The 12,805-nt window shown below is 44.5% G+C and overlaps 1 protein-coding gene across 1 annotated transcript in view; it reads right to left on the reverse strand.

Annotated features, from left to right (window-relative positions):
* Positions 1–12,805, reverse strand: part of MSH4 (mutS homolog 4) — a 184,508-nt gene that overhangs the window by 54,262 nt on the left and 117,441 nt on the right. Inside the window, exon 13 of the mRNA XM_029618699.1 lies at positions 9,427–9,530. Coding sequence (XP_029474559.1) covers positions 9,427–9,530 — 104 coding nt within the window. The remainder of the gene's footprint in view (positions 1–9,426; positions 9,531–12,805) is intronic.

The raw sequence follows: 12,805 nt of genomic DNA on the forward strand, positions 1-12,805 counted from the left end.
TCGCTGCAGAAACCGCTTGTTTTTAGCGAGTTCTCCACCAAAACACCTGAACCATCCTCAGTTGTTGCAGAAGAAGACATCGAATGCAAGGTAGATGCCATCCTTGATGTAAGAAAGAGAGGCAGAGTTTGGGAATACCTCCTGTCCTGGGAGGGCTACGGACCAGAAGAAAACTCTTGGAAACCATTGGCAAATATCATGGACAAAGAGATGCTTCGTCAATTTGATCGATCGCATCCTCAAAAACCAAGACCGGGTAGGGGGTCTGGAGGGGGCCCTTTGAAGGGGGGTACTGTTGCGTCCGTTGGTCTCAGACGGCTTCGACCTTTGTGCCTCACCTTTCTTCTTTCTCTCCTCAAGCCTTGGGAAGTTGGCTACCACCGCGTCTTCATGCCGCTCTCCCCGGCATCCCTGGATCGGCAAACGGCAACGGCGTTCGCCATGTTTTTCCTGAGGGCCTCCTAGGGTGCGCGCGCACGCCACACACGTCTATCTACGTCATGGCGGAAACCTCAGGGGCATCCTCTCCGAGTGATGTCAGTACATCCTGGTATTTAGCCTGCCCTCCATTTGCTAACAAACCGAGATAGCAAGGATTGGAATTGCTCCAGTCTAAGCTGCTCTGCCGCTTCCTAGCTGCCGCAGGAAGCTCTCTTCGCCCTTTGGGGTAATTCTACTAACTTGGGTACCCGCTTCTCGGGGGCCCTTCTACTTTCTTTCAGGTGCCTATCCTGGGATCCCAGGTACTCGCACTCCTCGAGGGCCTGCTCTCCCTAACCTGGTGCCTGCCACTCTACAACTTCTGCCTGCCAGAACTCTCAAAGATACAGCTTCTGCTTCAGTAAGTACTAACATACCAGTCTATCTCATCTACAGCTTCAGCGCTCTACATCCGGGATTTGTTCCTGTTCTCCATGCTGTCTCCACCTACTACAGAGTGAGACGGATCCTCTCAGCCAAGGATCCCTGGACTACCACTGCTGGAGCTATCTACCACTGCTGTCCACTTCCCGGGCAGTGCCACCCTGCTGTACAATAAAACTATCTTCTCTGTGTTGTGTGCAAAGAGTCTAGCCTGGTACTGCAGTTCCTCATGGGGCTCCTCCCTGTGGAAGTGGCCAAAACGGCAGTACCCAAGAATCCACTCAAACACCTCACAACCATAACAGTTTGGAATGGTTTTTGATTAGCTAGTCGTCCAGGTAAGGAAAAACATGTATGCTTTTCTTGCGTAGATGGGCCGCAGCCACTGCTAGGCACTTTGTAAAGATACAGGGTGCCAAGGCCAGTCTGAAAGGCAGAACCCAGTATTTATAATGTTGATGTCCCACCAGGAAACACAAGTATTTGTGGTGATGTGGGAATATTGGACTGTGAGCGTAAGCATCCTGAAGATCCAGAGAATAGAGCCAATCTCCTTTCTACAGAAGGGGAAGCATGGTGCCAAGGGACACCATCCTGAATTTTTCTTTTTGTGAAATTTGTTGAGATTGTGGAGGTCTAGGATGGGGCATAGGCTGCCTGATTGCTTTGGAATGAGAAAATAGCGGGAGTAGAACCCTCTGCCCAGCTGTGCCCGGGGAATGGGTTCTACAGCCCTGGCACCCAGAAGAGTGGAGAGTTCTGACTCTAGAAGGAGTGTGTGATCTCTTTGCATCCACAGTGGATTGGGTGGTGAATCTGGGGGTACCATGAGGAAGTTTAGATGGTATCCCTGGGTTATGATGGATATAACCCATTGGTCTGCGGTAATGTTGAGCCAGTTGGTTATGGAATGGTGAATTCGACCTCCTACTGGCAAATCTGGTTTTGGATTTGTGGAGTGGCTGCTGTTCTCTGGATAGATTTCACAATCCAGAGGCTTGGCCTATTTGCAGTGGTGGCTGAAGCCTGGATGGCTTGGGCTGTCAAGGATGTCCTCTCTGAGACGGCTTGGTTGGCCTCACGTGAGATATAGGTGGGTAATATCTGCATGGGCGTTAAAATGGTTTTCTTGGGTCCCTTCTCGTGGGTCTTCTTGCAGAAGAAGGGCCCTCGGTAGTAATTGTGGACAATTGGCACAGGGTCTCGTTATGGTCTTTTAGTTGAGCCACTGCGTTTTGTATCTTCTCACCGAATAGGTCATCACCAGTACATGGCAAATCAGCGATTTTGTCTTGGACTTCATGTCTCAAGTCCGATACTTTCAGCCAAGCCCACATTCTGGTGCTGATTTCCGTGCCAACAAGCGAGAAGCGGTTTCAAAGGAATCGTAAGCAGCAGGAACCTCATGTTTACCAGCCTCAAGGCCTTTCTGTAGTATGGTGTTGAGACTATCTTGTTGTTGTTGGGGAAGAGAGTCAGCTATTCCCTGAACCTGCTTCCAGAGATTCCTTTGATATTGTGTCATGTAAAGTTGGTATGCAGGTATGCATGACACTAGCATAGAGCCCTGAAACATTTTGTGACCCAAAATGTCCAAGAATTTTTGGTCTTTGCCAAGAGGTGTTGAAGAGTGAGGGTGCAGACACCTGGCCTTTTTCTGTGCGGATTCAACTACCTCTGACTGATGGGGTAGTTGTGGCCTTTGAAATCCAGGAATATGTTGGACTAGATAAGTGGCATCTGTCCTCCTATTCACTGGTTGAACAGTGCAAGGATGCTCCCAGAGACGATGTTGGAGATCCACGAGCACCTCATGGACAGGGATAGCCGTAACCTCCTTTGGAGCATCAACAAATTGGAGAACTTCCAATGTTTTATGGCGTGTGTCCTCCTCTGTAATCAGGTCAAAGGGGATTGTCTCCGACATTTCCTTTACAAAATTTGCAAAGGAGAGGTCTTCTGGGGGAGATTTTCTCCTTTCTTCCAGAGGAGATGATTCTGATAAGATGTCCTCCGTGGAAGTGTCAGTGTCAACATCTTCCCATGTGTCAGAAAAGGTCTCTAGGCGAGATCCTGAAGGAGGGAAGAAGGTTGATACTGTAGGACGTGTTGGCACCGATGGATCCTTCGATGGCCTTGATGGAAGATGCTGTGGCACCGATGGGAATTTTGGTGGCACCGAAGGCATCGAAGGAAAATGTGGGCATCTCGGTCCCGAGAGCCCCGATGGGCCAGGCATTGGTTCCGGCATCAGTGGAATCGGTGTTGAGAGAGGACTGGAGTCCGTGCATTCGTCTTCTGAGGATCCCGGAATAGGTATCTGGGCCTTCAGAGACTTTGCGGGTTGCTTTGGCATCAGAGGCCTAGGTTGTGTCGGAAGAGCACCGATGAGTGTATCCAGTCTGCTTAGCAGCGGCGTAAGCATCAATGGCTCCGATGTCCGTGTTGGTATGGGGGCCGGCATTGATGGCTGAAAGTCCCAGAGAGCATTGAGAACTGCCTGGCAGATGAGACCATCCAGTTCCTTCCTGAAAGCTGATGTAGATATCACAGCCTCAGAGGGAGGCAGGCTAGGCACTACTGGCACCTCCACAGGAATGTGGGGGCTCAGTACCCAGCTTGATGGACTCTCTACCTGGATAACATCAAGCTAGGTTGAGAGAACATTGCACAAATCTCATCTCGTGTGAGTTTCCTCACTCCGAAGGTCATCAAATCTTCACAAGAGAGCACACTTCTGTTCATACGTCTCACTTTGAATGTCAAAGTGGCCCCTAACCCCTACACCAATACCTAAACCTCACCGCCGCCGTATTTAAAGATGGCGCCGGCCATCCAGTGCTCCTACCATGTGACAGGAGCTGGCCAATGGCACGGATACCCTGTCACATGGTAAGGGCAAAGGGCCATCGGCGCCATCTTTATGAGTGGCAGCCAACGGCCCGAGAACAGGAGATCGCTCCTGGGACCACCACTAGACCACCAGGTAATTTTAAAATGTTTCGGGGGGCTCGGAGGGTGGGGGAAGCTAAGGGGTCAATTTTAAAGGGTCGGTGGGGGTTTTTTTTCATCGGGCCATCGGCGCCATTTTTCAGTGGTAGCCAAAATAGCGCCAATGGACCGAGAGCGGGAGATCGGTCCCCGCGCCCCCCACTGGACCACCAGGTAATCGTAAAAAGTTTTGGGGGGGGGTTCGGGAGGGTGGGGGAAGGTAAGGGGTTAATTTTAAAGGGTCGGGCCTCACTAAAAAAAAAAATAACGATGTGAATCGGAACCAATTCCGATTTACATCACCCAGATCACTCACGATCAGATTTTTTCCCCCCTCTAGCCGAACCTGATCGTTAAGACAATCGGGCACACGATTCACATCTCTAATAAAAACACACCCCTTTTCCTATCGCATGCGATATTTAGTGCATTTTTTATAAATCCAGGCCTAAATGTTTTGTGATTTTATTCTTTATAACAGTTGCCACAATTTTTCCCGGTACTGAAGTCAGGCTCACCAGTCTACAGTTTCCCAGATCATCCCTGGAGCCCTTTTTAAATATTGGGGTTACATTGGCCATCTTCCAATCTTCAAGTTAAACAGATGATTTTAATGATAGGTTACAAATTAATTGAAATAGGTCTGAAATTTCATTTTTTAGTTCTTTCAGAATCCTGGGGTGTATGCCATCCGGTCCACATGATTTACTACTCTTCAGTTTGTCAATCTGGTCTACCACATCTTCCAGGTTCACCGGGATTTGGTTCAGTTCATCTGAATCATCAACCTTGAAAACCATCTCCGGAACGAGTATCTCCCCAACATCCTCTTCAGTAAACACCAAAGCAAAACTATTGTTTAATCTTTCCACGATGCCTTATCTTCCCTAAGTGCCCCTTTAACCCCTCAATCATCTAACAGTCCAACCAACTCCCTCACAGGCTTTTTGCTTCAGATATATTTTTTAAAGTTTTTATTGTGAGTTTTTGCTTCTATGGCCAATTTGTTTTCAAATTCGCTCTTAGCCTGTCTTCTCAATGCCATTTCCTTCTGATGGATCCTTCTTCCAATTTTTGAATGAAGATCTTTTGGCTAAAATAGCCTCTTTCACCTCACTTTTTAGCAGTGCTGGCAATCGTTTGACCTTCCTTCCACCTTTCTTAATGAAAGGAATACATATGGACTGTGCTTCTAGAATGGCATTTTTTAACAACGTCCACATCTGTTTTTTGCCTGCTTTTCTACCTATTTAATACAACACACAAAATCCTGGTTTTTGCCTGCCATCTGACTAGCTATTAATACAGATACACAAACACACTAAATAATATACCCCAATAGTTTTACTTCTCCCCAATACTTTTAAGATAAAACATTTCTGCAAGCAGTACTTACTGATTCTTTTCAGCCACCAGCAAGATGATTCTCTCCTCTCAGTGCTCTCACTGGATTGGTTCTTCAGCCTGAATTCCCCCCAGTTCACCCAGACCTCATACCCAATGAATACTACATAATAAACATTTTTAATATCACTTATACCAGATAATTATCAGGTGTAAAAATACACGAGTAAGTTGGCAAATGTACGTGTGACTTAAAATAGCAATTTATGTGCGTAACTGTTGGTCCTGCCCAGGAATGCCCCTAAACCACTCCTTTGGTAAATGCATATATGTGCACCTGAAAGTGAAAATATGCACATATGTTGGACTTTGTGAGTAGGGGCTACTTATGTGCATATATGATAATTTTTACATGAGCAACATGTAGTCTTTATTATTTCTCATTGGACCATTTAAAAGACTGCCACAAAATTTGGGTAATTTTTCCATTATTACCTCAGTGCTCAAATATTTAGGTATTTGAGTTTCTAATGATATTTTAGATCTCTACATCTTAACTATCCTTAAGAAACTTCATTTGGATGTGGCTAAATGGACTGACCTCTCCATATCATTGTTGGGAAGAGCCTATTTGATATAAATGGTGAATTTTCCTCGACTATTACATCTGTTCCAATATTTGCCTTGCACAGTCCCGCAACTAATTTTTAAAGATTTGAGGAAGAAGATTTCTTCCTTTCTTTGGTGTAGGAAAGCACTTTGTATCAAGTTAACTACATTACAATTTCCAAGAGACTGCAATGGGTTAGATATTCCTGTTCATTATTTATATTATCTAGGAGCCCGAATAATTGGAATTATAGAGTGGTTTGAAAATGACTCTACTTATGACTGGTTTGATTTAGAATTACACCTATCTGAAGGATATGGTTTGCTGCCTTGCTTATAATACCTTTAAGGTCGCCTATTCTTGCTAAGATTGGAAGAAGAGTCACACACCCTAAAGATTTGGTTTATTACCAACAAATTATTAGATACAAATATGAATGTGCTTTCGCCTATTTCTTCTATGTCTTTATTTTATTTAAAGTCTTTTCTATACCGTTGTTAAGCGGATGCCATCACAACGGTTTACAATAGGGCACAAAAACTGTGTTGAATACAGTATCTGGAATTCTAAACTCTTAAAACAGGTGCCGTTAATTTACTGTAGCAAAGTTTCATAAAAAATAAAATTTTAGTTTGGTGAGTGTTATAAGTCATGTCCAGTTTCCTCTTACTCGGCTATAAGATATCATACTACTTTATTTTGGTTCTTTGTTGTTTAAAAAAATATATACATGGGAAGTTGGTATGACAAAAGGCTTTAGTAAACTAAGTCTGATAGGGAAGTTTTTTCTAAATAATTTGAGACTTTAAAAGAATAATATGTTCCCCGATTATACTCAGAAGATTCTGCAATTACATAAGAACAATTATAAACGTAGGGAACCTTGGAAGTACTGAAGTCACAGACCTAGAAACTATTCTTACCCTAAAGTGCTCCAATTCCAAAATGATCTTTCATTTATATAGATATTTTCAAAATGGGACACAAGCACTTGCGACTTTTTCTCTTATAGTGAAGTAGAACTCTAACTTAGCCCTTACTCTGGGCAAGAATAGTAGAAAACCCAGATTGCATAAAGCTGGGCAGACTCAGGGGATGCTAATACCTCTGAAACCCCCCCCCCCCCTTCCAAGGGAAAGAGGGTTAAAGAGCATGCTACCATTTAAGTAAACTGCAGGAAAAAATAAAAGATAAAAAGAGGTCAATGCAGCTATGTAACAAGAGCCACCAGCCCAGGAAACACAGAAAGAAATCAAAAAGGTTGCCAGACCTCTTACTGTGAAGATGCTTAAATGATCATTGAATAGATGAGTCAGAGACTCAGGTAGGGAATTTGCATAATCACAGCCCCCTGGACTACTATTGGTACCTTACAGTGAAATATCACTTTAAATCATACAGAATTATGACTAGAAAAGTCCTACATTAGAGAATTCTGAATGAGAGAGGGATTTGTGAGAAAAATGTACTGGAAAAACAGTCCTAGGAAACACATTCTCACCATGACTAACAAGGGGAGTCAGACCCTTGGGTACCCAGTTCTCAGATGACAGAAAAAAAAAGCCATGTAGGATAGAAGCGTGTGATAATTTATTCCCATGGTCCTGCCTGGTTCTTGGCCTTTTGACTGAGAGAAAGTGACTCATCTAGGCTGGGTAACAGTAAATGACTAGTCAGGAGCCTATTTAAGATATTAATTGAATGGAAGGAGTTGCAAGGAGCAAGTAAGTAGAATTTTATTCCGTTTTAGGAGCTATAATGTTATTTTTATTAAGACTTTTTTGTTTCTTTTTTATGTTTTAGAGTTCTTAGTTAAATTATGATTATATTTTTAAGTTTTATTTTTATATTACTATTTAATTGATTTTATTTTAGTATTATATTATTATTTTTAATTAATTGATAAGATTGTAATTTCTATTTTATGTGAATTGTGAACCATTGTGATGGCACCCCAAACGACGGAATAGAAAAATTGTCAAATAAAATAAATAAATAAATAAATGCAAGCCAGGAAAAAAACATCCTACCTGGGTCCCCCTTGAGCAAGGGGACCCCAGTAGCAGATCCAGAGGTGGAGTGGTCTTCCTTGAGCAAGGGGACCCCAGAAGCTGATTGAGCAGTCCCCCAGGAGCAAGGGGACCCCAGTTGCAGATCAGGAGGTGACTCTGGGTCCCCCTTTAACAAGAGGATCCCAGTAGCAGATTGAGTGGTCCCCCAGGAGGGTGTAGACCCCAGAAGCATTTCAGGAGGTGAAGTCAAATCCCCCAGGAGGGCATGGACCCCAACAATAGACCAGGAGATGGAATCAGGTCCCCAGGAGGGCATGGACCCCAGCAATGGCATGGACCTTTCAGTGGAGCGGAAGCAGCACCAAGGAGAGGGCAGCAGTTTAGATACAATGGATCCCCCCCCAAGCCAACACTACCCACCAGCCAAGCTACATATTTTCACATGGGTGAGATTTCAGAAAAAAAGGAGAGGATAATACTTGATTACGCAGGAACACAAGAAGAGGAGCTTATGTTGGTATACATTTAATATTTGGCCAATAACCCCAAATGCTAAATATTAAATGTTCTTGCTCTTTTTAGAAATGTATATAATTGTGTGGCCTGTGTAGATAAGTGTGCTGATTGACATCATATTAGCAATGTACATAGTCATGTAGAAATGTATATACTTATATAGTCTAATAAACCTGTATATTTTTGTACATACTGACAGCCTTGTTCACAATCCTATTTGTTTTCCTGGGGCGAAGGAGAGAAAATCCCATCCACTAACCCGTTTTCCTCAGGTGGAGACACCAAGCATCAAGAATGTGAGGACTGACAGAGTCTGCCCAAGGGGACTCCTGCCAGGTCGGTCCCAGACCCAGGAATGCCCAGCAAAGTAAACGGTCAAGGGGACATTAAACTTCTTTCTTCTTTGCTTGTTCTGTCTATTGCACTCTAATAAGGCTTTCTCCATCTGTGTAATTACTGTTTGCTGTTCGCTCTTTTGCTTCTTCATTACTTAGATAATTTTACCCTTCTCACCCTTTTTTTTCATTTGCAGAAACAAAACATTGAAATGCTCACATAAGAGAGGATCATATACCAACAAAATAGATTTTCCTATAATCAAACAAGTCCAAGAGTTAACTAATGGATAAGGCAATTGCAAGTACCTTTTATAGATAGTCCTCAACTTTTTTATAGAGCATGCCAAAGCTGACTGACTTCTAGATTTAAACCCATACTTGTTTTTGGTAATTTGTAAGAGATCAGCATTTGAATCATCCTTCTAGCCTGAAAAATCTGCACAAATGCATCCAAGTTCTACCCCATATCAAATAACTGTTTTACTTCTAGATTACAACCCATACTTGGTTCTGAAATGTAATGACTGGCATTTGAATAATCCCTCTATCCTCAGTAATGGATAGAGGGATTATTCCTCAGTAGCAATGTGTTTGAGGTCTGCACAGACACCAAACAACCCTACAGACACAATTATTTTAATATAAGAGATGTCTGATATAACAATTGAAACATGACTAAAATTTCCTCATTGACAGTAAGCCAAAACAAATTAAACTCTTTAAAAGAAGTAAAAGTTTTAAATCCTCTTACAAATAGGACATATGGTATATTTCTCTCAAAGATTCCTGGCACCTTTCATTCATTTTAATTAAGTCTGCTGAAGTGAAGCTATATGCATTCTTCATTTTAGTAATCTGTAGGGAAATTCAAATTTACAATCAATATATACTAGGCAAATAAGTAAACACTTTCTAAAGATTTATGGCATTTTAAAGAGAAGAATTCAAACTGATATTTTATTATTCTTTATTCCTTACTTTCCACATGACCAATAAAACTATAGAAAATGAATTACAAATATTAAATGATATAGCAAATGTTGCTTACCTGTAACAGGTGTTCTCACAGGACAGCAGGATGTTAGTCCTCACATATGGGTGACATCATCAGGATGGAGCCCAATCACGGAAAACGTCTGTCAAAGTTTCCAGAACTTTGACTGGCTCCTACTGGGCATGCCCAGCATGGCACTAACCCTACAGCCAGCAGGGGTCCCCCTTCAGTCTTCTTTGAAAGCTACAGGCAGTGCCGGAAAATAAAATAACAAAATGTTACGAACCCTACACCACGGGGCGGCAGGCGGGTTTCATGAGGACTAACATCCTGCTGTCCTGTGAGAACACCTGTTACAGGTAAGCAACATTTGCTTTCTCACAGGACAAGCAGGATGGTAGTCCTCACATATGGGTGAGGCTGAGGATGTCCGAACATGCACCAAATGTACCCAAAGGCGTGCAACAGGCACAACAACTGGGGCGGAATTTGGTAGAGGGCATCCTGAACCCCACCGGACAGGCAGAAGGGTGTTGGTACGTCATGTTGTAAACAGGTTACGAAGGACAGATTAGCCGAAGATGGAATCTTGTCTTCCAGCTTTGTTCAAGCAATAAGTGGGCTGCAAAAGTGTGGAGAGAACTCCAGGTGGCAGCCCTGCAGATGTCAGGAAGCGACACCGATCGTAGGTGTGCTACTGAAATCGCCATAGCCCTCACAGAGTGTGCTTTAACACGGTCTTGAAATGGAATGCCCGCTTGCTGGTAGCAAAAGGATATGCAGTCCGCCAATCAGGAGGAGAGAGTCTGTTTACCCACAGGCTTCCTTAACTTGTTTGGGTGGAAAGAGACAAACAATTGAGTGCGTTCCCTGTGGGTCGCTGTACGGTCTAGGTAAAAGGTTAGAGCCCGTTTACAGTCAAGGATATGCAGAGCCTGTTCTCCTGGGTTGGCAAGGGGCCTGGGAAAAAAGGTAGGTAGTATGATGGATTGAGTAAGATGAAAATCCGAAACTACCTTAGGCAAGAATTTAGGGTGAGTGTGGAGTACCGCCCGGTCCTGCAGAAGTTTAGTGTAAGGCGGATAGGTAACTAGAGCCTGAAATTCACTAACTCTGCGAGCTGAAGTGATAGCCAAAAGGAAAATCACTTTCCATGCGAGATATCGAAGTTCACAAGAGTGAAGAGGCTCGAATGGTGGTTTCACGAGCCGACCCAGAACTAGATTAAGGTCCTAAGAAGGGGCCAGAGGACGTAACGAGGGCTTGATGTGGAGCAAGCCCTTCAAAAAACGTGTTACAAGGGGCTGTACTGATATAGCAAATGTTGCTTACCTGATGTAACAGGTGTTCTCACAGGACAGCAGGATGTTAGTCCTCACAAATGGGTGACATCGAGGATGGAGCCCACCACGGAAAACTTCTGTCAAGGTTTAACAGAACTTTGACTGGCCCCTACTGGGCATGCCCAGCACGGCACTGACCCTGCAGCCAGCAGGGGGTCTCCCTTCAGTCTGATTTTCAAAGCTACAGGCAGTACCGAAAAAGTAAAAATAAAATGAACCCAACACCGCGGGGTAGCGGGCGGGTTTCGTGAGGACTAACATCCTGCTGTCCTGTGAGAACACCTGTTACATCAGGTAAGCAACATTTGCTTTCTCACAGGACAAGCAGGATGGTTGTCCTCACAAATGGGTGAGTACCGAGCTGAGGATGTCCTAATATGCACCAAATGTACCCAACGGCGTGCAACAGGCACAACAACAGGGGTGGAATTTGGGAGAGGGCATCCGCACCCTACCGGGAAGGTGGAAGGGTGTTGGTACCTCATGTTGGAAAAAGGTTACGCAAGACAGATTGGCCGAAGATGGAATCCTGTCTTCCAGCTTTGTCCAAACAATAGTGGGCTGCAAATGTATGGAGGGAACTCCAGGTTGCAGCCTTGCAGATGTCAGGAAGCGGCACCGATCGAAGGTGTGCTACTGAAGTCGCCATGGCCCTCACAGAGTGTGCTTTGACACGGTCTTGGAAAGGAATGCCAGCTTGCTGATAGCAGAAAGAGATGCAATCCGCCAACCAGGAGGAAAGAGCCTGCTTACCCACAGGTTGCCCTAACTTGTTAGGATGGAAAGAGACGAATAATTGAGTGCTCTTCCTGTGGGCAACTGTACGGTCTAGATAGAAAGCTAGAGCTCGTTTACAGTCAAGGGTATGCAGAGTCTGTTCCCCGGAGTTGGAGTGGGGCCTGGGAAAGAAGATAGGTAGTATGATGGATTGATGTGAAACTCCGAAACTACCTTAGGCAAAAACTTAGGGTGAGTGCGGAGTACCGCCCGGTCCTGCAGGAGTTTAGTGTAAGGCGGATAGGTGACTAAGGCCTGTAGTTCACTAACCCTGCGAGCCGAAGTGATAGCCAAAAGGAATAACACTTTCCATGTGAGATATTTCAGGTCACAGGAGTGAAGAGGTTCGAAAGGTGGTTTCATAAGGCGACCAAGAACCAGATTAAGGTCCCAAGATGGGGCCGGAGGACGTAAAGGTGGCTTCAGATGGAGCAAGCCTTTAAGAAAGCGTGTTGCCAGGGGTTGTACTGAGATAGGACCACCCCCAATACCTTTATGGAAGGCGGCTACCGCACTGACATGCATTCTAATGGAAGAGGTTTTAAGACCAGATTCCGATAGATGCCATAAATAGTCCAAGAAGTTAGAGATTGGACAGGAAAGGGGATCAAGGGACTGAGAAGTGCACCATGATGTGTACCTTTTCCATTTATATGAATAGGATCTTCTGGTGGAGGGCTTTCGTGAAGCTATCAGGACACGAGAAACTGAATCCGAAAGGTTAAAAGGCTGAAGGACTAACCTTTCAACATCCATGCCGTCAGGGACAAGGCCTGGAGGTTGGGATGGAGGAGGCATCCGTCGTTTTGAGTGAGTAGATGCGGGTCCTTTCCCAAGGGTATGTGCCTGCGGATGGAGAGATCCTGGAGTATGGGAAACCACACTTGGCGTGGCCAGTGCGGTGCAATCAGGATCATGGTTCCCCCGTCCTGGCGTAGCTTCACGAGAGTCCTCGACAGAAGAGGAAGTGGAGGGAATGCATAGAGCAGACCGGTCGTCCACTTGAGGGAGAACGC

Source organism: Rhinatrema bivittatum, chromosome 10 (assembly GCF_901001135.1).
Source record: "Rhinatrema bivittatum chromosome 10, aRhiBiv1.1, whole genome shotgun sequence".
Lineage (NCBI taxonomy): Eukaryota > Metazoa > Chordata > Amphibia > Gymnophiona > Rhinatrematidae > Rhinatrema > Rhinatrema bivittatum.